General features: G+C 38.3%; 1 protein-coding gene across 3 annotated transcripts in view; it reads right to left on the reverse strand.

Annotated features, from left to right (window-relative positions):
• ATP11A (ATPase phospholipid transporting 11A) overlaps nucleotides 1–26,732 on the reverse strand; it is a 236,885-nt gene that overhangs the window by 33,087 nt on the left and 177,066 nt on the right. For all 3 annotated transcript variants that reach the window (XM_054011221.1, XM_054011227.1, XM_054011230.1), the window contains exons 12-24: nucleotides 25,751–25,948; nucleotides 24,313–24,486; nucleotides 21,994–22,157; nucleotides 21,609–21,680; nucleotides 20,059–20,132; nucleotides 19,663–19,766; nucleotides 11,428–11,609; nucleotides 10,115–10,366; nucleotides 8,878–9,052; nucleotides 7,394–7,496; nucleotides 6,992–7,137; nucleotides 4,958–5,017; nucleotides 3,177–3,304 (exon numbers count right to left, since the gene is read on the reverse strand). In XM_054011221.1, the coding sequence (XP_053867196.1) occupies nucleotides 3,177–3,304; nucleotides 4,958–5,017; nucleotides 6,992–7,137; nucleotides 7,394–7,496; nucleotides 8,878–9,052; nucleotides 10,115–10,366; nucleotides 11,428–11,609; nucleotides 19,663–19,766; nucleotides 20,059–20,132; nucleotides 21,609–21,680; nucleotides 21,994–22,157; nucleotides 24,313–24,486; nucleotides 25,751–25,948 (1,832 nt within the window). The remainder of the gene's footprint in view (nucleotides 1–3,176; nucleotides 3,305–4,957; nucleotides 5,018–6,991; nucleotides 7,138–7,393; nucleotides 7,497–8,877; nucleotides 9,053–10,114; nucleotides 10,367–11,427; nucleotides 11,610–19,662; nucleotides 19,767–20,058; nucleotides 20,133–21,608; nucleotides 21,681–21,993; nucleotides 22,158–24,312; nucleotides 24,487–25,750; nucleotides 25,949–26,732) is intronic.

Consider the following 26,732-nt stretch of genomic DNA (forward strand, 5'->3'; position numbering starts at 1 on the left):
CCTCAGTACATATGAATCTGAATGGTACTAGTTTAATTCTCATACATGGAAAATTGGGACATGGCCTATCATAAAATGGGTCAGAGCAAAACTGAAATGAAAAATGTGAATTATAAAGATCTAAACAGTACTTGGAAACAAAAGCACTTATACACGGTCTCCCTTTCCAACACTGATCATATCAAACAATATTTTCACCCAAATACCTTTAAAAAAAAAACTGGGCTCAGGACTGTCTTAAATTATTTTTCATTGTGAGTAAATTACCCCATTCATTTAAGAGCAATTTAAAAAAAAATACATCACTATAAATGGCTAAAATAGCATCATATCTCATGTGGCCTACAATAATTTTGTGCTATTGACTGACAAAATAAGTTCAGAAGATCAGTGGGCATTAAATATGCTATGCTCTCAAAAGCCAAACAAAAATGTCACTCTCCAAAACGTGCATTTACATTTTTTTTTTAAATTGTAAGGTGTAATAAAAATGGAGTTTTCAATAGCAGTATGTAATATTACCCCTAGGATCTAAGAGTTCACCCAACTGTGAAATAAATACCTGGAGCCATATCACACTTTTCAAGTTTATGCTTTGGGCATCTACGATTACTCTCAAAATAAGGCACTGGTTTTGCAGCTACAGCAATCCAAACCAGGCACTCATCCTAATGTGAACTGCCAAATGCAGTTTATTGGCAGAGATAGTCATCCAACTGGCAGCAAAGAGTAATCTAAAATAGTTTTAGCATTATTGTCCTGCAAACTAGCCAACATTTTGCTGTTGACTATTTTGGTTTCCCTGCGAAAGGATCTTGGGTCATGTAAAACTGATGGATGTTTCAGGGAAACACTATGGCAGATTGCAAGCAGGCTTGAGGTATTAACAAGCAGCAACAATATGCTTATGGGGCTTCAATGAAACTTGTTCACATGGTGTCTATTTTGAAAAACATGTTGCTGCATAAAAGATATCTTTGACTATACCAACACCACTCACCTCTGTAAGAAACAAGGAACTCTCTGATGGAATTAGATCCAGCAAAGAAAAGATTTAAGGAAAAAGGAGGGAGAAACTGCAGCTTTCAGTCTCTCTTTCCCCTCCAAAGAAAATACTATGCATAGATATATAGTGTGTTTTGTTTCTAGGAATCTGCTGTCCTCCACAGATGGAGGCATTAAACAATACTAAATGAATACATTTTTTTCACTCTGTAGGGCAATAATTTTCTACTATAATTCTGAACTTCTGTCTACGACTGTACATGATCTACAGAGTTTATCCAGCTATTGAAAAATTATATATATATATATATATATATATATATATATATATATTAGGACTGTCACGTGATTAAAAATATTCATCGCAATTAAATCGCACTGTTAAACAATAATAGAATACGATTTATTTAAATATTTGTGGATGTTTTCCACATTTTCAAATATATTGATTTCAATTAAAACACAGAATACAAAGTGTACAGTGTTCACTTTATATTTATTTTTATTAATAATATTTGCACTGTAAAAAACAAAAGAATTAGTATTTTTCAATTCACCTAATATAACTACTGTAGTGCAATCTCTTTATCATGAAAATTGAACTTACAAATGTAGAATTATGTACAAAAAATAACTGCATTCAAATATAAAACAATGTAAAACTTTAGAGCCTACAAGTCCACTCAGTCCTACTTCTTGTGCAGCCAATTGCTCAAACAAGTTTGTTTACATTTGCAGGAGATAACGCTGCCCGCTTCTTATTCACAATGTTGTCTGAAAATGAGAACAGGTGTTCACATGGCATTGTTGTAGCTGGCGTCACAAGATATTTACGTGCCAGATGTGCTGAAGATTCCCTTCATGCTTCAAGCACCATTCCAGAGGACATGCGTCCATGCTGATGACGGGTTCTGCTCGATACCAATCCAAAGTAGTGTGGACCAACGCATGTTCATTTTCATCATTAGAGTCAAATGTCACCAGCAGAAGGTTGATTTTCTTTTTTGGTGGTTCGGGTTCCGTAGTTTCCGCATTAGAGTGCTGCTCTTTTAAGACTTCTGAAAGCATGCTCTACACCTCATCCCTCTCAGATTTTGGAAGGCACTTCAGATTCTTAAACCTTGGGTCGAGTGCTGTAGCTATTTTTAGCAATCTCACATGGGTATCTACTTTGCATTTTGTAACATCTGCAGTGAAAGTGTTCTTAAAATGAACATGTGCTGAATCATCATCCAAGACAACTATAACATGAACTATATGGCAGAATGCGGTAAAACAGAACAGGAGACATACAATTCTCCCCCAAGGAGTTCGTCACAAATTTAATTAACGCATTATTTTTTTAATGAGCGTCATCAGCATGGAAGCATGTCCTCTGGAATGGTGGCCGAAGCATAAAGGGGCATACGAATGTTTGGCATATCTGGCATGTAGATACCTTGCAATGCAGGCTACAAAAATGCCATGTGAACGCCTGTTCTCACTTTCTGGTGACATTATAAATAAGAAGTGGGCAGCATTATCTCCCGTAAATGTAAACAAACTTGTTTGTCTTAGCGATTGGCTGAACGAGAAGTAGGACTGAGTGGACTTATATGCTCTAAAGTTTTACAGTTTTGTTTTTGAGTGCAGTTACGTAACAAAAAATATCTACATTTGTAAGTTGCACTTTCACAATAAAAAGATTGCATTACAATATTGTATGAGGTGAATTGAAAAATGCTGTTTCTTTTGTTTATCATTTTTACAGTGGAAATATTTGTAATAAAAATAATATAAAGTGAGCAGTGTATACTTTGCGTTGTAATTGAAATCAATATATTTGAAAAGATAGAAAAACATCTAGAATATTTAATAAATTTCAATTGGTAGTCTGTTGTTTAACGGTGCAATTAAAACTGCGATTAATCACGATTAATTTTTTGAGTTAATTGCATGAGTTAACTGCAATTAACTGACAGCCATAGTATGCTATATACATCTGGTCATTTCCAAAATATTTCCAGAAGTACCACCTAAGGTGCAGTGCATCTAATTGTTAGAGGATGTTGCACTTCTTATATCGTGCACAATGGAAGTAGTGAATCACTAATGGTATTTTAGAGACACTTCCAAAAAAGACTATCTACAAATGACAAGCCAAACATTTGGGGCTAAATGATTACCTTTACCTGTACAGTGAAGGTTCTCTCTTGAGCATCTCTGTACTGACATGTTGTTCCATTAGACTGTACAAGAGGATAGGAAGAGATGTGAAGCTGATATTGTACAGTGTTAGATACGCAGTATCATATAAAGGCTGCAGATAGAAAAAAGAGTTATATTAACCAGTTATATTTTCAAACACAATACATCATACTATGCTTGATTTAACAGGAGAATGTTGTCTTGTTTAGAGACACAAAAGCACATTCCTTAAAACGAAGACAAATTCCACATAGCATCCTTCAATGACTGTTTTTGAGATAGGATAAAAGTCAGTTTTCACCCAGGTTCCTCTGGGCAAACAAGTCAATCAAAATTTGACTTGACAATAGTCAGTGTCCCCTCACAATGTTTCAGCTGTGCAAAGGGGCTGTAAAGCTGCCCTAGCTGGGCAACTGATTCCCCTGGTGGGGGAAATCTCTGTCCGGCATAGCCAGCTCCACTCCACTCCCTTTTCACCCACCCAATGTAGGGTAGAGTTCAGGTGTAATGGCTGGAGTGTTGCTACATTCCAGTAATCCTCAGATGACATAATGGTCACTTGTGGGGCTATAGCTAGCATGTTTAAGCTAAAGCAGCTCTAGAGAACAGCTTGAATAGGGGGATCAAATCAGCTCCTTGACAGCACAAGGGACTGAGCATGAACCAATTTTTTTCTCCCCTTCTCCCTGTTCTGGGTCTTATTCTAGGTACATAATGTTTATCATCATTAACAAACCTATTCCTTACCCCCTATAAAGTGAGGGTTTCTTCCAGACCCTGCCTCATGATCAGCCTATGCCCTGAAACATGTGCACTGAAAATCCTTACTACAAAGGCTTCTCCTTTTTTTTTTTAAAGTAGTGTTATTTTTCATGAAAAAGAATGGCAAATTTTACAGCCAAAGTTCATCAACACATGCTTTAACATCTAATATTAGCCAGAGAGTGCTTCACAAAATGCTAGATAGGTTTCAGCGCATCCCTAAAATTGAAAATAGTTTCACACTCAATTTTTTAAGCTCATTGGAGCTTTACTGTGAAAATCTATGAAAAAGGTCCAGTCGGTCCCCTTTTCTTCCAAGTTCCTGAATTTGTTTTCATCTCCCTTACTTCATGGGCGGAATGACAAGGAGCCTTCCATACAACTTAGATAGCTGAGAACAGCCGAGGAAGAGCAAAGAAACAAGAATTTAAAAGAAAGAGGACCAGGCCCTCCCCCAAGAATGCCTTATTTTTCTCTTTTGGAGAATTAGGTCCCTAAACTGGTGTGTTTATTTTCCCTTTTCCCACCCCTGATTTCCATGGTATGGACATCTGCATGCTCAGCCTGAGAGAGCCCCAGATCAGGCCAGCTGCCTTCTGCACTTTCACCCCTGCCTCAAAAGACAAACCGTTCACACCCACACCTTTTAGATTTTCTTCTATCCATGCGCCGTGAGCAAAAAATCAATGATTGAACTGCATGTTTTCCATGGAGATTTTGCTTTCCACAGCTAACTCTCAGTTTTGTGTTTTCCATTAAGTCTTTGACTCAGAAAATAATGTGGCTTTTCTGATAATTCATCAAATTCATTTCAGTAACAGTCATGAGAGCTCTTGAAAGCCACACTAACCAAAGGTAATAGACTTCTTTAGAGAGAACTGTAAGCTAAACTAATAGCTTTTTCAGCCTACGGTAAGATTATACAGCATCCTAATGCTTTTAGTTAAAAAAGGCCAAAGAGAAGGTTTTACAATAAGCAGAAAAATTAAAATGCCTGACTAACCTGTTGTGAAAACCCACAGAAGAACTGGTATAAAAACTGAGGAAAAATGAAGCAGACATTCTGGAAGACAAAGTGAGAGTTATCAAGTGATGCACAATCAACAACATATATCACGCATTATTATAACTATGTATATTATAATATCGTATAATACTAATTGTGCTGCACACAGAATACAGAAAAGGCTGTGATAGATTTATAGAAATAGGGCATTCACATTCTCATTTTACGTTAGCACAGATAAACACAATTTTGAAATAAAAATTATAACTACTCTGTCAAGTTGGAGGGAAATGAGATGCTACATGGGGGTGGGTAGGCACAGAAGACAGAAAGAGGAAAGTAAGGTCATATCAACAATGGGATTCAGGTAAACTAGTTTCTGATATACTGTGGCCAGTCAGTGTGAACATAAATAGTAAAATGGGTTTCTCCATCCACATTGGTCAACTGAACTTAGAAACTGATTTTAGTTAGAATTACGTTAACTTTTAAAACACTGTTCCTCAGACTTGATTTAAAAGGCACTGTAGATGGTGCCTAGAACATGGGTGGGTGGGGGGGCAGGGAAGGAGGGAGTTGCTGGAATACTTAAGGGAATAAAGATTAAAGACAAAATGAAAATTTTATTTTTAACCATATTAACGATCATACAGTGCATACAAATAAAAGCTGTTCTGCCTCAGAGTTTGGTGACAATGATACTCCTGAGAGCATTCTGCATCAAAAAATTAAAAGTTCTGCATCAAAATAATTAAAATTCTGCACACAATATTTTAAAATTTTGCAAAAATTTGCAAATTTTATTTCACAAATAAATGTGGAGGCTCCAGCCTGGCAGTGGAGCGAACAGACCACTGGCTGCACAGAGATGGGAGATCACTCTGCAGCCTCCCCTGCCTGGGTCACAGACTCAGCAGTGAGGCTGCACCCAATCCTGACACAGCCTGCCCCAGAAACATCCCAGGGCCCTGCCCCTCTATGCCAGGTGCACCAGGTGTGGGCAGGATCCAAGTGTGGAGGGGCTTAATGTGGGGGAATCCAGGTATGGGTTGAGAGGGTTCTGTGTGCGGGCAGCTCAATGGGGGATCCAGCTGTGCGCGGGGGGTGAGGGGGGGCGGGATCTGGATGCACAGGGGCTTGTTGCAGGGATATGGGTACAATGGTAATGGGACTCGCAGGGGGTCCAGATGAAGGTGGTTGGGACTCAGTGGGGCAGGGTGTCGTCTGGGTGTGCGGGTCCAGATGCTGGGGGAGTGGGGCTCAGTTGGGTGAGGATCCAGGTACAACTGGTTGAGGCTCGGTGGGGTGAGGATCCGGGTGGTTCGTTGGGGTGGTCCAGGTGCAGGGGGAGTGGGGCTCATCAGCGGGGGTTCAGAATGTGTGTGTGGGGGTGAAGCTCGGTGGGAGGGTCTGAGTATGAGGGGGTCTGGATGCATGGGGATTTGGTGGACGGGGGAGCAGCTCCCTGTACAGAGATCCCTCCCCTTGCGGCTGAGGAGTGATGGGTGCAGGAAGCGGGGTTGGGGGGGGGGGGAGAGGGGGAGTTTGCAGTGCTTCCTGCAGCCGGGGGAGAAATCTGTGAGTAGGTCTGACCCAGCCCCGGATGCCATGCAGGGGAAGAGGAAGTCCTGTTCTCCCCAGCCCAGCCAGGACTAGCACCTGAGTCCAGTGCAGGATAGGAGCTACCTGTTGGGTCTTCCCCAGTCCCGCCTCTTGCCCCACAGTGATTTACCTCTCTGCTGGCTGCCCTGGGCACCCGAAACACTGCTGGGGAGGGTCGCATGACTGCTCTTGTGGCTTCCCTTTGCTTCCCCATCAGAAAGTCATTTTTCTGCGGGGAAGCAAAGAAATATGCGGGGGACATAAATTCTGCGCATATGCAGCACAGAATTCCCCCACGAGTACAATGAGCAAACCCACCTGGGGATTTGTATCTAGGAGTCAACAGCATTTTCTACAGTTGAGGGTACCTATTATATATAGTTAGTTAATACCATATGCACATTTGCAGATTACATGATCCTATCCTACCTTATAAAAGAAGTATTGCACAAGCTCTGATATTCTAACATAATAAAAATGCCCATGAACAAGCAACATTTTTTTCAAATGTTTAAATTTAGGTATTGCATAGTCACTATTTCTTGCAGCTTGACGGCCTTCTTTTCCAGTGATTCCTAGAAGAAAGAGTTGTTAGAAGCTGTTCAGAAAGCTAACGAATTATTTAAAACATACAAAAATACTGGCAAAGTTGCAGGGCATGCGGTGATGTTAATTTATTATTAGATTTCATTATGCCTTATAATTAGCTGGAATGTATAAAATATAAACATTATCTATGAAAATGGGTAATTAATTGTTTGAAACAACCTCTTTTTTTTTAAATTATATTTGTTATTTCCTTTTAAATTAAAATCTAGACCGCACACTTACCTATACCAACATGTGCTTCTAGAATCATACTGACATCATTTGCTCCATCACCAATTGCTAATGTGATAGGATGTTCCTTTGATAATTTAATCAATTTTACAATCTGAAAAAGAATTAGCATTAAAAATCTCTTTCCTGACATGTTTACAATTTGGTCACTGTGCTGTGAGATGGCATGTGGTGTACAGTTAATTAAATGTAAGCAACATGCTTACAAAGGAAATTCTGTGAAAGTGAACAAAAACAGTTTTGTCCAATTCAATTATTATACATTAAAACCAATAGATTTTCTTTGGCTAGAAAAAGCCCTGAATATGAATAGTCCTCTGGTTTTATAAGTATTATCAGTGCATTTTAAAAGGGGTAGGGGAGAGAGACTGTTGAGGAGACTAATGTAGAAATTATTCAGAAGTTTTGCTTATGCAGTCATCTACAGGCTGTGAACGCTTTAATTACAATAATTCCCAAGGTACAGACTGTACATTTTCAGTAAAATCCTAAAAAAGAAGTTTTTATTTTCTCAAATGCTTCCTAAGCCAGTAAAGTTGCTTTTCTTTTCTTATTTCTTAAGGAGAATGGTTTTCTTGAATATTAATCTCATGATCTATTCCATGACTGGCAAAATGAATATCAAACTTGGCAATGAACAAAGATAATAGGGTCCTGTATGTCTTTCCGAATATAGAAGACCAAATATGGGAGAACAGATCCATCCATTTTAACTGGCAAGCATTATAATTTTAATAAACTGGTCTATTCAAACTAAATACTTATACAAACTTCCCCAGGATGAAAAGAAAAGTGACTAAATACATTAATTAGACTAAATGAATGTGCATGTGTACTGTACATGAGCACTAAAACAAAAAAATGGGGATTCAAGATATTTATGTTCCCATGTTTTGTGTCTTAAATATCAACATGCTTTAAAGTTTCCTCCCCTGGAGTTATTAATATTGTTTACAAACTGAACCCCAGGTAAAACAGAGTTTTTAATCTGAGAATATCTACAGCAAATTTATATGTTTATGTTAACATCAATGAGAAAACAGGAGTCAGACAGTATTTCAAACAGTTTACACCATCTATCTATTCTATCTGGATTTTATTTGTATTTAAAGAACAAGAACTAACACTCCACAATAATAGGTAACTCATGCTTCCAATAGTATCATGTAGTATGAGTAGAAGATGAAGCAATTAGTTCATTAAATATGTTTCATTTACCAGTATGTATCAACCATAAAAGTTGATCATATACATAAATCAAAATCAGGTGCACAGCAGGGTTCTCTTTTAATGTGCCATTACCTAATTGCTTTCTAGCAAAAATTCTCCTCTCTTTCTAATTTTTTGCTTCCATTTTATAGGATAGAAAAGTGAAAGATAACATTTTAAATTACCATAATATGTCACAAACAGTAATGACTTTCAATATTTACATAGATGCGTAGTTAACAAGTAATTGATCATGAAACACAAACCTGTGCTTTTTGCAAAGGTGCCATTCGACAACATAACACTGCACTGCAGTTCCTGCAAATTTCAAGAAAGCGCTCTCTATAGTTACCAGAGCTCCCATCTTCTCTAGGTTTCATTATTAATGATAATGCTGCTCCATCAATAATTAAACCATAATCTTGCATATCAGTTGAAAGTCTGTTGAGGAAGAAAATGCAAGTGAAGAGCTACTGTAAAAATATATATATTTTGCGTTTTGATTTGAAAAGAGAAGGCGAGAAATTTATTTACCAAAAATCAACATTAAAAGGGACGTTACCAAGGTAAATATACTTAAAGTGAAAATCCTTCTATGCTGTTCCTGGCAAAATATTTTTAAATTCTAGTTTACTTTTGACTCATTCTGCTTATTTACTTTTGCATTTCACCACCTAGTTTGGACAATGAAACTAGATTGATTCTGTTTCATTTATGCTTTGACTTCCATGCACTAGTATAATGCTATTGTGTTTGGGTTTCCAGCACTGCAGGGGAATGTTTACAACAAAAATGGGGGGGAAAAAAGCAGTGGTTTTCAAAACTCTGTAAACATTTACATTTATAATAGTTTTTTTCCCCCAACATCTCCTTCTGCCTCCACTGCCAACACACAACCTTTTGTTTATTTTTGACAAAAATAGACTGCCTAAGCTACCCATTATAATGATACATTATTGACATATTAAAAATTTCCCTCACATGTGTACCACCTTGCTACAAGTGACACCTTGAAAACAACAGCAGCATTAAAGTAGTACACTATTAAGTCAGAATTAACTAGAAAATGAGGTACCCTATTTATTAAGAGCTGACAATGAGCTTGAATGCTTGACAGGACAATGAAATATTTTCATTCTTAGTCTAGTAGCCACTTAGCCACTCAACAAGCATAATTCAATATTCTCTGGTTCATAGTATCTTTTAAAAATAAAAATAATATGTTTTTTTAAAACCATGATCCTTTTTCCATGATCTATTTTTAGCAGTGGAATCGTTAAAATAATGCAAGTCATATGACAAGCCAGAGAATGAAGAGTGTAAAGATTTTTTGTATGTAACAAGCCTACACGAGGTACTAGGTGCTATACAGTAATTCACACTCTGGCAACATAAATTGAGCTACAGTATATTGCTGCCATTGCTGTTCTAACAACCATTTAATTAAATTATGAAATGCCCACCAAATCTTTTCTTGGCTTGAAAGCTGAACTTTCTACATACCCGGAGAAGTTGTCCCTGGTTAAGCTGCCACTGTGCTTTAGGACAGTTTTGCTTAGGTCAAACAATACATCATGTAAACTCTGTTCCTCAATTTTCTTTGTGGTTAGCTCCAGTAGCTGTGTGTTTCTTCTGAAGAGTTTGCAGGCATAGCATGTGGCAGCAGCAGTCTCCATTTTGTCTCCAGTCAGAACCCAAACTTTAATGCCAGCTTTCTGGAGTGCTTCAATCGTGTCAGCAGCTTTTTCTTGCAGCCTGTAGATATCAATTGACAATAAATATTGATAGACTGACTGGAAATGAGAAATTCAGGGTCCTTACTAAAATGTTTCCATGACATGAACAGTATTTCAGTAAAAGGTTTTAGACACAAGAAGTTTCTAATATGATGAAAATCATAGCTGGGAACCTGAAAATGATTAAAGACAAAGATCAGCATGTTATAAGTAATGTGTCTTGCCATTTTAAAGCTACACAAAGGTTTCTGTTTTCATCTTTATTACTTAAAGAATCGGATGTTTCATCTCACCAGCTCCAGAGCACGTACAGACACAAAACATATTCCAGTATCTTCAATTAGTTGTGTTAAAAAAATGAAATATCTAAGTTGCTGGGTGATAAAAGTCAGACATACACATGTCCCTCCCAGCACCCAATAGGTGTATCTTTTTCTCCCCTCACAAACCCTAAAGATTCTCATTTCATTTCCTCAGACTGCCCATCTCAGAGACTTGCTTCTCCATGATCTTCCCTCCAGCAGATGAAGGGTACACAGGAATACCACCCAGCCCCATCACACATCAGTGCTGTCCCCAAAAGGGTGAGATTCGCTTTTTTGTTCCCCGGGGGCACCACAGCCTTCATAGCCAGAACTAGTGACAAATGAAGAGGTCCAAGCAATGTCTTCTGAGCAGACCTAATCTTGCTGAGTTTTGTATACGCTTTTCCACATGGAGTGAGAGATTTTATATAAAGTCCATAAAAGGCAAATTAAAAGAACATTATTCTTGCAAAGCTAAGCACTCCAAACTCAGGAAATGCCAGAATTAAGGTAGATCATGCAACCTTAATTATGGTCTGTGTGTGAATATACAGTACAGTACACTGATTATCTGAAAATACTGATTTCTGTGTATTTATTATGCATAACTGAGAATGTAGTTAGCTAATTTATAGGAGATTGATACAAATAAAGAGATTTGTGCCTAATACAAAAAAGGAGGTATAATTATTGCACCTCTGGTTCAATGGCTCTGATAATAGGCACATCTTCCCATTTATCACATCATTCAACATAGTCAAAGCAACATACTTACTGGTCCTCAACAGCTGTAGCACCAAGCAAAATAAGATCTTTCTCTATCTGCTCATATGCCTCTGCCAGTTTCTTTTCCCGATCATGAAGGGCTAGCTTTGCATTCTGAAGCAGCTTGCACACACTATCATACTCTTTGCGTGTGAACTTTTTATATGCAACACACAATGTTCTCAGTCCCTCCTAAAGAATATGATAAAAACAAAGAACAATGTTTATACTAGAAAAGTCTTAAACACCATTAAGAAAATTTCTGAAAATAGAAGCAATTATCATCTAATATTTATGATTAATGTGAAGAGTCCCTCTTTGGTTCCTCTATATCAGTTTAGGGCTCTATTATGACTATATGATCTGCCAGAGCAAGAGGCATCAGGATGTTATGCTGCCCTGAGAGCAGCCTGGGAGAGACATTGTTACCCTCCAAGTAGGGAGTAAATTGTACTGGGTCTATACCCACTGCAGCACACGCTGCCGGACGTGCTAAGGCAGCTATCCTGCTGAGTCCATAGGATAGGAAGGTGGAAAAGCATGGGAAACCAAGGCTATATGTTCCCCTTTCTGACCTCTCCTACCTACCTGCATGGAGCGGGAAATGTACTTGCTTTGTGGAGCCTGCTGCCCCTCCTCAGCTGCTACCTGCAATGTGGGTAGCTGGTATAAAGGGGTGCTTCTCACTCTTAATCCCTTGTGCTGCTGCACAAGCAGGGCTAGAATTTGGCTCTTGCCTGGTCCTTACATTATATGCACAAATATTTAATTTGTAGGCAAGCATTTTTGGTTTGTTAGAAATGTCCATTTAAAAGGGATTCAAGTTTATAATTTTTTCAGCTGATTTTACTCATATTTTCCATATTAAAAAGATCAGTTTTAAAATTCTGATTCATTTGCAGAGATTATCTTTAAATATGTACAAATGAAAAAAATGCTAAAACTGTACAAAAATAGACCTCACTTTTGAGAGCTATAAACAATTGTCTAATCTAAAACAATGCATGTTTCTCAGTAACTCCTTATATACTGAAAGGGCAGGCATCATCCAATTTTGAGATAACTAAATATTATAGTTATATTATTTTGTGAAGTTAAGCCCAAAATACCTCAATGTGATGATAATCTCAATCCTATATTTACTGCACATATCGTTTCTTGATTTATAATAGTTTTATTCTAACAGAAGAAGAAACAAGCAAGCAAGCACATACGAAACAAGCAAGCACATACGAAACAAAGCAGGATGTCAAGTATCTCATTAATAAAAGGAAACCAAATAAGAAGCTACTTTCTTGTATGCACTGGTCTGGTGAACGATCTAGTTCAGTACCTTTTTCACCATAATGTTACACTTCAGCAAATGCACCAAAGTAACTGGACTGAAAGTCAGGTGGAATGACAAGTGTTCAGAAGGCCATACAACAAGAACATTTTCCTTTAATCATTTTCGATGCGAGTATGATCAATTATTTTCTTGCTAGCGTCAGATATTGTTAAATATTTATGTAGTGCCAAAACTTTGAATGGTACTTTACTGAGAATTATAAATGGCACAGTCCTCAAGGAGTTTGCATACTTATTTAGAGAAACAAAGAAAATGAAGATAAAGGAAGCAGCAGTGAAAGGAGGGCCAAGGATTAAGATCAAATGATAACATGAGTCATGTTATGTTGTGGTTGAATTATATAACCTGTGATTTTTTAAATGAAACTGAGGTAGCGCAAGAAGGATGGAGTGGATAGAACAGGAGTGGAAGTGAGTGACAGAAATCAGGGTGAAAGAAATGGGTTTTGAGGAGGCATTTGAAGATGACTGAAGGTGCTTGATACATTACAGAGGGAGGTCATTCCAGTTTGAGGAATGAGTGGGTGGGAACAATCAGCAGTTAAGAGTAGGCAGATTGCAAAGTCCGAGGTGGAGAGGGTCAAGATGATAAGTATCATGTGTAGGCAGGAGTTCTCTCAAGCTTTCAGTGACAAAAGTTTTTAACTTTACACAGAAAGAGACAAAGAACCAATTAAGGGACATGGTAAAAATAGCAAGAAAAGTTAATTACAGTTGTAGATTGCTGGACAGTCTAAGAGTTGAAGAGAGAAATAAGAAAGTGCCAAAAAACCTCCAACATTTCCAGTTAGAGAGATGGGGAGGATAGTGGAGTTATCAATGGAAACAGAGAAAGGTGGGAAGTGTTGAGCGAGTGATGAAAAATTCAGTTTTTGCCATACTTAATTTAAAATAAGTACTACAACATTCAAGAGAAGATATCAGGATGAGAGGAAAAATACATGAACCTAGACAAAGGGGTGAGGTCTGGAATAAACAGGTAGATCTGACAGTCATCAGCACACAGAGGTGATAAGACATCATAGGAGTCAACAAGATCACCGAGAGAGTAAGGGTAGAAGGAGAAAAGGAGAGACTTATAGAAATGGAGAGGGAAGGGAAGATGATCCTCTGAAAAAAACATCAGTGAGGCAGAAGAGCCAAGAAAGGACAGAATAACAGAAGCCCATGTTAGAGAGAGTGGTGATCACAGAGTGAAAAGACAGGGGAGGGAGAGAGAGAGCACATTCCATTTTTATTTCAATTAAATATTGGAACTTGAAAAGAGCCCTCCAGCAATGCAGCAATTGAATTTGAGGACTAGCAGTAAAGCATTTCACTGTGTGTAAATATCATGCGTTCACCTTCACACTGCACTACTGCAAGGGTTGGGTACTACTATATTTTTGTATTGGCTCACAATAGCTTGTGGCTTCTGTTGCTGATGTACGGTACTGTAAGCATCCCGATGACTGCCCACAATACCTAGATCAATGGTTCTCAACTGCAGGTCTGTAGCCCCCTGGGGGACCGCAAGGCAGTTTCAGGGGGTCCACGAAGCAAAGCCGGCATTAGACTGACTGGGACCTATGGTTGAAGCTTGGAGCCCTGAGTCCTGGCACCCACTGGGGTGGAAGTTCTGAACCCCCCCCGGCTCAGCGGCTAAAGCCCGGAGCTCTAAAGTCCTCCTCTGCCCCCAGCTGGGCCTTGGAGTTTTTATAGCATGTATGTGGGGGCCTCTGAAAGAAAAAGATTGAGAATCCCTGATCTAGATCACATCCTCCCATTCCCTATTTGTCCCTGAAATAGCAGAGCACAGTGCCAAGGATAAAAACAAGTAACAATCACCAAAAATGAGTTGGAAATTTTATGGCAACAGGATTTCACTTGATCACCAACACTTCCAGCCTTGAGATATGGATATTGCTCTCCACAGAACAGTACTGCAAGAGTAGTAATTATCATACTCCTTGTAATTTGGTGTTTCCACTTTCTATCTTGATCATGACCAGGAAGCACAGATTTGAGTATATTATTTTGGTTTGGATTATTTCTGATTTGATCTGAATTGGTTTACATACCCTTAGAAACAATAGTGCTATTTATGACAAACTATCATTGTAAATTCCCTTTGTACTGTTAAATAGTACCTTCAATGTAATCTGAAAAGTTAAAGGAATTTCCCATGAATCTAACTAACAAATATATACAAACAAGTCTCTTACAGTTTGATGGGCATTACTGGACGATTCTGCTCTATAACATAACCTACCACTGTTACCATTTTGGCTTTATATATTTTAATCCATGAGTAGAATTTACTGAAACAGAAGGTAAGTAACCTATGTATAAATCAGAAGTGCAATATGCTCTTTTTTAAATTATGTCCGTAAGGAGCCATGAGGAACAAAGCCAAGAATGTTTATTAATAAAGTGATTAACTCATCTGAGCCAGTGCCCAGAACCCAGTTGCCAAAGATGACTGAATTCAGTTTTTGAAGAGGAAACAACATTATTCCATTTTTGGAAGGGAACATATACATAAGAGGATGAAATTCCTCCCTGTGAAGATGATCAGAACAAGGCCAATGCATTAAATGCCATATAACCCATGTACAAGTCTTGATGCTGGCTCTCTGCACAAAGGTGAACTTTACCTAAAAATGAATTGTTTTTGCTTTGTTAGATCAACAGGACTGTCTTGCTTGGACAGAAGAGCAAGTCAGTTAATTGGAAATGGAAGGACAGCAGGTCTTGCCCTGGGTGTTACTGTACTTTGCCTTAGTAAATCAGAAAATCCTAGTTCCTAATCTGAATGTTTTAGGCTAATCTTCCCCTGGCTAAAACCTGGGCAGTTTGTGTCTGTAGTGCTTTGCCCATGAACTTTGATTATAAATTTGTACTCATCATAGAATCCTCTATATTTTTTGTACTTTTGGTATTTAGCAATTAACAACTACAACCACCTCTCAATTTAGTTTTCCACTTTGAGACAGAACACATTAATAGCCACTTCTTGAAGAAGTTAGCTTGAGCAAAGTTAGCTTGAGCAAAGGCTGAAATTGTGGAAAAGCAACATCACTTGCCCCATAACCTCAGCCATGCTGAACACAACGCCATCTACAGCCTCAGAAATAACTCTGACATCATAATCAAAAAGGCTGACAAAGGAGGTGCTGTCGTCATCATGAATAAATTGGAATATGATCAAGAGGCTGCTAGACAGCTCTCTAACACCACATTCTACAGGCCATTATCCTCTGATCCCACTGAGGATTACCTAAAGAAACTACACCATCTGCTAAAAAAACTCCCTGACAAAGCACAGGAACAAATCTGTACAGGCACATGCCTAGAACCCTGACCAGGGGTATTTTATTTGCTACCCAAGATCCATAAACCTGGAAATCCTGGATGCCCCCATCATCTCAGGCATTGGCACCCTAACATCAGGCTTGTCTGGTTATGTGGACTCTCTCCTCAGGCCTTACGCTACCAGCACTCCCAGCTATCTTCGAGACACCACTGACTTCCTGAGGAAACTACAATCCATCGGTGATCTTCCAGAAAACACCATCCTAGCCACTATGGACGTAGAAAAACACCAATATTCCACACAAAGATGGACTACAAGCTATCAGGAACAGTATCCCCGATAATGTCACAGCTAACCTGGTGGCTGAACTTTGTGACTTTGTCCTCACCCACAACTATTTCACATTTGGGGACAATATATACCTTCAAGTCAGCGGCACTGCTATGGGTACCCGCTTGGCCCCACAATATGCCAACATTTTTATGGCTGACTTAGAACAACGCTTCCTTAGCTCTCGTCCCCTAACGCCCCTACTCTACTTGCGCTACATTGATGACATCTTCATCATCTGGACCCATGGAAAAGAAGCCCTTGAGGAATTCCACCTTGATTTCAATAATTTCCATCCCACCATCAACCTCAGCCCAGATCAATCCACACAAGCGGTCCATTTCCTGGACACTACTGTGCTAATAAACGATGGTCACAAATATCACCCTATACCGGAAACCTACTGACCGCTACACTTACCTACATGCCTCCAGCTTCCATCCAGGACACACCACACGATCCATTGTCTACAGCCAAGCTCTAAGATATAACCGCATTTGCTCCAATACCTCAGACAAAGAAAGACAAGCACCTACAAGATCTCTATCAAGCATTCTTAAAACTACAATACCCACCTGCTGAAGTGAAAAAACAGATCGACAGAGCCAGACAAGTACCCAGAAGTCACCTCCTACAAGACAGGCCCAACAAAGAAAATAACAGAACACCACTAGCTGTCACCTTCAGCCCCCAACTAAAACCTCTCCAGAGCATCATCAAAGATCTACAACCTATCGTGAAAGATGATCCCTCACTCTCACAGATCTTGGGAAACAGACCTGTCCTCACTTACAGACAACCCCCAACCTAAAGCAAATACTCACCAGCAACCACACATCACTGAACAAAAACACTGACCCAGGAACCTATCCTTGTAATAAAGCCCGATGCCAACTCTGTCCACATATCTATTCAAGTGACATTATCATAGGACCTAATCACACCAGCCATACCATCAGGGGCTCATTCATCTGCACATCTACCAATGTGATATATGCCATCATGTGCCAGCAATGCCCCTCTGCCATGTACATTGGCCAAACCGGACAGTCTCTATGCAAAATAATTAATGGATACAAATCTGACATCAGGAATCATAATACTCAAAAACCAGTGGGAGAACACTTTAACCTGTCTGGTCATCCAATGACAGACCTGCGGGTGGCTATTTTACAACAGAAAAACTTCAAAAACAGACTCCAACGAGAGACTGCAGAGCTGGAATTGATATGCAAACTAGATACAATCAATTTAGGACTGAATAAGGACTGGGAATGGCTGAGCCATTACAAACATTGAATCTATCTCCCCTTGTAAGTATTCTCACACTTCTTATCAAACTGTCTGTACTGGGCTATCTTGATTATCACTTCAAAAGCTTTTTTTCTCTTACTTAATTGGCCTCTCAGAGTTGGTAAGACAACTCCCACCTGTTCATGCTCTCTGTATGTGTGTATATATATATCCTCAATATATATTCCATTCTATATGCATCCGAAGAAGTGGGCTGTAGCCCACGAAAGCTTATGCTCTAATAAATTTGTTAGTCTCTAAGGTGCCACAAGTACTCCTGTTCTTTTTGCGGCTACAGACTAACACGGCTGCTACTCTGAAACTTAGCTTGAGATGAGGCTCTAGTAATTTTACTCCTTCCAGTCACAACAATTCGGGCAACTAACTTTGTGATTATATTGACAAATTGATCTTGCTCTTTGTAAAAAGTGAATTCCATTTTCCCTAGCAGTATATTGTCCTGGACACAGAATCTGAAGTGTTATTTTAACATTAGTCAGTAAAGTCTACATGACAAAATGGACAAAATGAATAATATAGTTTTAGTAATCTTTCAAAAAAAGAGAGGGAAAGGACCAGATCAATATTGAAAGCATGATTCAATCTAACTGTTCCAGTTTAGTTGACTGCTAAGACTAGCTTCCAGCAACGACCTTTCAAGTTGGTTCAAACTTTTGTACTATGGACTATATTAGAATAAGGAAGTGTTTTATTTCCCAGTTAAATGACGTTGTCAGAGGGAATATATTTTAAGTGGGATTTAATGTTATTATGGAAGATTAATCAAGCAAAATAAAGATAGACCAGCTCTCTACAAAGTTACTTATACGCAATCCAAAAAGGACAATCATCAGGACATTTATGAAATACCTATCATTTATCATAGCATGTGAGCCAATTTGCTGCCTGTATGCTCTTGCAGAAGCTGTTATATTTAAGAATTTGGCATAGATGCAATTATCCAGGACGAAGAAATATTGAGGCTGAGGGTCTTGATTCTTCTCAGACTCCGCCAGAATTCGGATGGATATAGTATATTAAATTGCTCTTTCAGTTTCATTAGCTTCTTCCACCTCTAAACATATATAGTAAAGCTTAGTAATGTGCCCTGGGAAAGAGTTTTAAAGAGGAAATCCAGTTTTCCTCTAAAACAGCAGATAACATTGATGGACATTTCTTCACTTTCTGTAGTAATACCTGTTTTCAGTCTGAGTATTTGATGCCAATCAATGCTATCTTATTTTAAGAGAGATAATATTTAATTTAAATGGCCTTTGTTGTTTTTTTTAATGGCATGTGAGACAAGTATTTATAACCCCTAATCTTATCTTTCAAGTAACCAAGTTGGATATTTTCCCCAAAGGAATCAAGAAAGCTCATACTTCCTTTTTAGTAAGCAAAAAATGTATGTACAGGCATTATTGTTGTATTGCTTCCTCATAACAAGAACATTTACAGCTAAATTATGTTCTAATGGTTTCTCTCTCAGGATATCTTGTGAAGTAATCTAAAGCCAGTAAAACTATCAGATGCCAAAGCTGGAGATTGAAAATGGCGGTGGGATTTTCAATAGGAGTTTTACCACTGACTTCAATGGGGAAGAGTTAGGCCAAAGCTGAGCACTTTTTAAAAAACTCAACTTACACTGCTAATTAACTAATACTAGATAACTACTAGTTAGATTAGCCTCACCACAGAATTATCTTGTAAATATTCTTCAAAATAGGGGTTCTTGGTGTTTATTAGGAATTCGGGCAAAATCACACCCCAGAGGAAAGGGGGCAGAGAAGAGACGGGGCTCACTTTTGTCGGCAGCTACTGCTACAGGGGCTATGATGAAGAGTAATCCTTGCACTCAGAAGGGCAGAAGGACTGTAGCTGCGTCCAGGTCTGGCACAGCAGTGGAGGCTTCCTGAACCCTCCTCCCCATTTTGGTACACAATGCAGGACCAGGAAATACCATTTAATATTTAATCTTACCACTGCATTGCGCTCAACTCTTGATCGTATTTGGTCTATTTTGCCTTCTGTAACTCTAGGAAATATAGATGAATCTGCTCCCTTACAAAACAGAAAAATATCACCTAAAAGAGACAAAATACGAAGTTTAAAATGGTTAAAATTTATTTTCTTAATTTTTTTTAAAAAACAGGTTAAATATCTTTAAAGACAGTTTCTTCAGACATACATTGTTCTGAGAGCGCTAATTACCATCTTAAAATTCCAAAGCATCACTGAAAGAGCAGAAAAGAGCAAAGCATGAAGAAAAGAACACTCTGGTGAGACCCAGTTGAATTCAAAATCAAGACAAAAGATCACAAACCACTAACCCCCTCCCCCCGAAAGCAAAGCAAATTCAGGATATGATATTTCTACCTGCCACTGATCGGACAATCACACTCATTCGCCTCCTTACAGAATCAAAACTCAACATCTCTAACAATTCAAACCTGAAAGAGAAAAAAAATATTTTGAAGTAAGCCTGTTTTTTCACATAGCTAAGCTTGTTACTGAACCTAGATAATAATTTGTAAGTTCTGCCACATGGAACAAAGTAAGATGCAGTCAGTTAAGGAAAAATGGGTGAGTCCCCTGGCAACTAGACCAGGAGTTTTGGCTGGATAATGACTGCATGATGGAGTCCAGTATCCAGTCACTGACAGCAGCCAATACCAGAGGAAGATGAAAGAAACCCTGTAACACAGGGATATGGAATATACTACTCACAGGGAAAGTTTCCTTCTAGTCCTCAATAGCTAGAGATTGTCCTATGCCTTGAAGTATGAGGGTTTATATCCCTCGGATGTTTTAGGATTTTTAAAATTTATTATAACACTGAATATTCTTGTTTTCCCCAAAGGGAAATGACACTCCTATCCCTAATAAATCGCCACCCAACACCAATATTTCCCTCAACCCAATGATTCCCCTCTACCTTCCCCATACCATTCATTTAATGTATTTTATCAGGTCCCTTCTTATTATTTTTTTTTATAAAGTAAAGAGTCCCAATTTTTTTTCAATATAAACATATCTTTAACCCAAGTTCTGACCTCTGAAAAGCCCTTCTCCCCGTAGGGTGACCAAACAGCAAATGTGAAAAATCGGGACAGGGGGTGGGGGGTAATAGGAGCCTGTATAAGGAAAAGACCCAAAAATCGGGACTGTCCCTATAAAATCGGGACATCTGGTCACCCTACTTCTCCGTAAATATTTTACTCAAGAAAAATGCTCTAATCATTAGACAGACCACATCATATTGTTTTCACTTGTTTAATCAGAGAATTTACTCAGTTCTATGTTATTACAGTCTGGAATTAAAAAAAAAAAAAAATCATCTACGTAAGGCCACAATACTACTTTTGTTTGAAGTCAATGGTACCAATCTAGCAGGAAGTTGAATCAGGCTTATGATTGCAAAATGCAATGAAAATTGGAATAAGTCCAAGTATTTTTTAGTACTTCCATACTTCAACTGCCAAATTATTACTGTGCCTCCATTTACTTATGAATTTAGTTATAAATACCAGAGTCCTATATTACTTAACAGGAATGAAACCAATGGGGTACTATTCAAATAGGATTGTTTAAAAAAACATATGCAAACAGATGAAGCCATATTAATTTTCTATACCACATAAACACCATTTTGCCTTGGACTATCTTGTTATACCTTTGCTGTTTTCCCATTTTTCCCATTACATAGTTTCTCAAATTGTCAGAGTAAGTGAAAACAGAAAATGAGAAGTCATGTAAATTATAACTATCAGTAAAGCATTACCCTTTTTCAACTAAGTGGTTTCTTATTTCTCACAATTTTTGGTTTACAAATGAATATACTTAAGGAAAGAAAAAATTGCTGTATACATTATTGATAAAATCCATTTCCTCAGTCCCAACCGGTTCACATTTCCACAACCACTCACCTCTCAATATCATTTTTTGGATTTAAAATTTCCATAAAGTTGTCCTTCAGCCTTAAATATGTGTAACCAAGCCTGCAAATTTAAATGCAAATTCAGACAAGAAGAGATTACAAGTAATACATTTATAATTACGCAGCTTAGCATGTTGTAGGTACTTAAGAATTAACTTTATCTTCTGAAATAGAAATATCCTGTTTTGATTTCATTCATGGCTAAGGATTACTAATATATGCTGAGAAGATAGTAAACATCACGTTTATATGATTCTGTAAAATTGCCTATTAATAATATTTCTCTGCTGAAATATATTTTCAGCTTCAATTAACTGAATATCCATATTCAAAATTATTTTGGAGACCTAAAAACTATCAAATTACACACATACCTCTGTATTCCTTCAACTAAAGCAACTTCATCAGGTGATGATGATATATACACACAAGATCTTCCAGACAATTGGGCTTTCTTTAATCCATCTATATTGTCATCCTCTTTCGCTTGAACAGTGTGACAAAGACAAAGAGCCCGAAAAAATAGCTCCTCTCTCTCCTAATAAATAAAAAGGAAAGTATTGTCATTATATAATATTATTTTGAAAAGGGATAAGAAAAATGAAAACAAAAACAAAAGAAAACCCTATCTTCCTTCTAAATTATTCTGTTTTGTAGGAGATTGGAACCACTTATTTGATTTGGGCTTGTACCTAAAACCAATTATGAATATTTTTGATAGGTAATACAGTCTCACATGGTGGCTAATCCTTTATAGGGAATTGGATGCTAGCCCTACCTGTGACTAATCAAGCTTCCTCCTAAATGATGTCATAAAGCCAGGATCAGGTGACAGCTTGAAGATTACCTGGTCCTCATAAAAGCCAGCAAGCAGCTCAGGAGAACAGCAGGGAGTAAGATGACTCCTGTAAGAATCATTGGATCAAGGGAAAAGGCCCATTTCACATGCAACTCTCAGATAGAAATGTAATCTTAAAAAGGAGCAGAATGGATAGGTGCAGGTTGTAGGAAGGTCCCTGGGACAGGGGAAGGAACACAGATTAGATATGATTCTCAGGGGAATGGCCTGCAGGCAGCAGGCTAAAGGTAAGAGGAGTAGAGAGAGGCTCGCCCTGATTCTCAGGCAGATGCCCTGTGGAATATAATCCTGTAGGGAGTAGACAGGCTCTTGCAGAAGGCCCTGGGTCACAGAGAAAGGACATGAGTAATATGATAAACTTTCTCTCAGCACCCAGGTCTTACTGTGGGGTGAGTTTGACTGTTCTGTTGCAACTCTGACAGGTGTTTACTGGACAATAGCAGAGCATGTTTTTAGGGGCCTTAAATCCAAGCTGAGAGCCAGAAAAGCATTGGGTCTGCACCTTTGATGTTGTCAGATGGGTGTGTGGACTTCAGTGTCTTGCATAGCTTGAAACAGCCCCTTTCTGGTTGCTCATACAAGGTATGCTTTGGTAGGGGATTTTGGGAGCTGGCGCCAAACCTTTACAGTCAGTTGCAGGGATTGACTAAGGACCGCCTCTCTTTATGTATCTCAGGCCTCTCTGAGTGCAGCTTGGGAACCACACCAAAGAGGTAACTGCTAGTTCCTGGGCAGTTGGTTGGGGTTCTGTTTTATCAATGAAGGTTGCTAAGTTAAGCCAAAGAAGAACTGCAGCCTGTGCTCTAATCACACTTTGGTGTCTGTCTCTCTTTCCTGCAAAGCAAAAACTGCTTTAAATTGAGTTGCCCAGAAAAAAGCTTCACAACCAACAGTGAGGTCACAACTTCAAGGATGAAAACCTCTAGGCTACAGAATTACAGTAAATAAAACTTAAAAAGGCCCCATTTTGCACTAGTTTAAATTTATGAAGGCTATAGAATATGCTTTTAGCACCCATTTTTCCCTTTTATCATAGGTTTTGTCTTATATTATCATAACTGATTTCTACTTTAATCAGTCAACTAACTATTATAGATGTTTAGCTATTAACTTGGTAAAGTTTCATATTTTAGTTTTCATTTAATGATATTTTACAATTTTATTAAGTGGATTCTCTTGGACATTTCTTGTTAAGCAAATAAATCCCTTAGGGCTTGTCTACATTTACATTTTATAGCGCTCTAACTTGCTGGCTCAGGGGGGTGAAAAATCACCCCCCTGAGCACAGCAAGTCTGAGCGCTTTAAAGCGCTAGTGTGGACAGGCTCCCAGCGCTTGGAGCTAATCCCCTCGTGGAGGTGGCGGAGCGCTGAGAGAGCTCTCTCCCAGCGCTCACGCGCGATCACACTCGCACTTCAAAGCGCTGCCGCGGGAGCGTTCCCCCGGCAGTGCTTTGAATTTTCCAGTGTAGACATACCCTTAGACTAAACTACAAGAGGAAAATATTTATGCTGTGATACAATTCCACCAGAAACCCACTTAGTTTACTAAAATCTCTGGGACATTATACACCTCTACCCCGATATAATGCAACCTGATATAACACGAATTTGGATAAAACGCGGTAAAGCAGTGCTGGGGGGGGGGGGGGGAGGCTGGGGCTGCACACTCCGGCGGATCAAAGCAAGTTTGATATAACGCGGTTTTACCTATAATGCGGTAAGATTTTTTGGCTCCTGAGGACAGCATTATATCGGGGTAGAGGTGTATTTATAGTTTTCTTTTCAACATAAAGATCAGTTCATTTTCATATTTTTTTTAAAGGAGCATCGTACTTTCCCGCTTCCTCCTGGAGAAGAGTCGATCATATCAATGCCTGTACAATCATGGAGGATTTGCCCATTACAGATGACATGAGGTATATAAACATGCCCTTCAATGCAGCATTCTATGAATTCCATATTGTTCTCAGTTAATGTTCCCGTTTTATCTGTGAAGACATACTCAACCTGCAAAGAAATACATTAATTAAAGAGAACTGGATATATTGTCAGACACTGAGAATGTCTCTGTTCATAACTCAAGTTGTATAATTTTCAAGCCCTTAGCTGCTGGACCTCAACAAAGAAGAACACAATAGCTTCCTTTGGGGTGTCAACTTTTGTCAAAATACAGGCAGCACCTGAAAGGTTCTACAGTACATGGGGTAGCTGCAGAACTATGTTTCACCTGACAAAGAATGTATGTGAGACAGTAGTGAAGCACTTAATCCATTTTTCTCACTTCCATCCTCCTCCTTTCCCATGTTAAATCCCTTATCTGCAAGAGCTATTTCTGGAAACAGGTTGCACATGGCTTACACTTGTCAATGACTTTTGATATCTGATGCATTAGCCCAGATTTTGATTATAGTGACTACAACGATGTCAACAGAATTACTTAAGCATTACATGCTAACGTGTATGTAAGTGAGATACTAGTGAGATCAGAATCTGGACCATAGCAATTATGCAAAAATAGACAAAACGTAGTTATAATGTTACAGTGTAGGCCTAGCAACTGCACTCTTCACCCGAACATTAGTTTTTATTTCACCTTCCATAGAGCTTCATGGAATTCAAAACTCCCAGCGGTAAGAAAATGAAAAGACCTCTAGCAGGGACAACTGATATGTCAGACTACTGTAACAGCTCAAAGGTGAGGTGGGTTTTTTTTTTTTTTTTTTGGGTAACTGACAGCAAGCAGTGCCAAATACGTCATTTAAACTAACGATGTTAATAATTGGCTAAGCAATACTTCTCTCAATTACTATTGATCTTATTGTTTAAAAACCTTCAAAATTATCACACACGTTAAAAGAAATAAGTGGGTCCAATAGAAGGTATTACCTAACCCGCCTCATCTCTCTAATACCCTGGAACCGACATGGCTACAACAACACTGCATACAACTAAGTCCATTAAGTTTGGATGCACAACTTGACAAACCTCAGGCCTGTTCTTCAGAGGCTCTGAGCACCTACAATTCTCACCAACTTCCCACTGACTTGGGTGGTCAGTACCTTTGAAAATCAAGCCTTATGGGTATCAAGCTGGACATCTAAAACTGAAGAACACTTTTGAAAATCCAGACCAAATCTTGAACAGCACATTTTGAAGTGACAAAAATTAATTATAAAAGCCAAAAATGACCATAATTGGGTTATTTTTCTTGAAGTGTTAGAAACTATTGATACATTTTTATCATCAGTTAGAACTTTTATGAGGAATTTACCTGTCCTAATTCCTCATTGAGGTCAGAAGTATTCACCAGAGGTCCTTCACCTGTGTCCTCATCAAACATTTCTTCATCCCAAGTGAGGAAATAAGAACCAAGAAACTTCTGCATTTCCACTGTGACATACATTGATACAGGAATAATGTAGTTGAAAAGAACCATGAACGCAAGGAAGTCTGTAAATGCTCTAAGTATCTGCCAAAGAAACAAAACCAAAACATTGATTTTTCATTAATCAGTGGAAATTACAAGATTAAAATGGTTATTTACGCGTTTATCTTTCAAATGTCTTTCAAACATTACGTGGAACCATTTAAAAGAAAAATCTTCTCAGTTACTGTCAACCCTCAGCTTAAATTTCTGCATTTCTCCATCACCATCATTTTCTCTCCATGCTTCACTATACAGTGAAGTCAGAAACTGGCACATTTTTATACATCTGTTATGATTCCAACTTCACTACTAATCAAGCATGAGGAAGAAAGAGCTTTGAAGGAGAAACCAACTTTGTAATTCTCGTAATTCTGAAATTGAGAATACATATTTTCAGTTACATATCAATGTATTACAAAGTTCTAGAGTGTCGAATGAATGACTACCTATGAATGATGAAAAATTAATATTCACAGAATATCAAAAGAAAAACCAAACAGCAAGAAAAGGAGACAAGGTTTGCTGATTTGTACAGATTACAGGCATTTCCCATATTTCAAATAAAGGGCCTCCCTGTCTCAATGAAATAGCAAGGTATTCACATGTATATATTAATACTTTGATGTTTTCTCCATAGATAATAAATGACAGATTTTAAGCAATTTAGAAATAAAGGACTGAATTGTTCAACCTTCCCTCCCATTAGTAAGCCTAGCAATCAGAGTTACTAAGATCACACAAGTAAGTATTACTTGTGGGAGTAAAGGTTGCAAAATCCAATCTTACTGGTAAGAAAATTTATCTATGTGAAGAAAGGCTGCAAAAT

Source organism: Malaclemys terrapin, chromosome 1 (assembly GCF_027887155.1).
Source record: "Malaclemys terrapin pileata isolate rMalTer1 chromosome 1, rMalTer1.hap1, whole genome shotgun sequence".
Taxonomy (NCBI): Eukaryota; Metazoa; Chordata; order Testudines; family Emydidae; genus Malaclemys; species Malaclemys terrapin.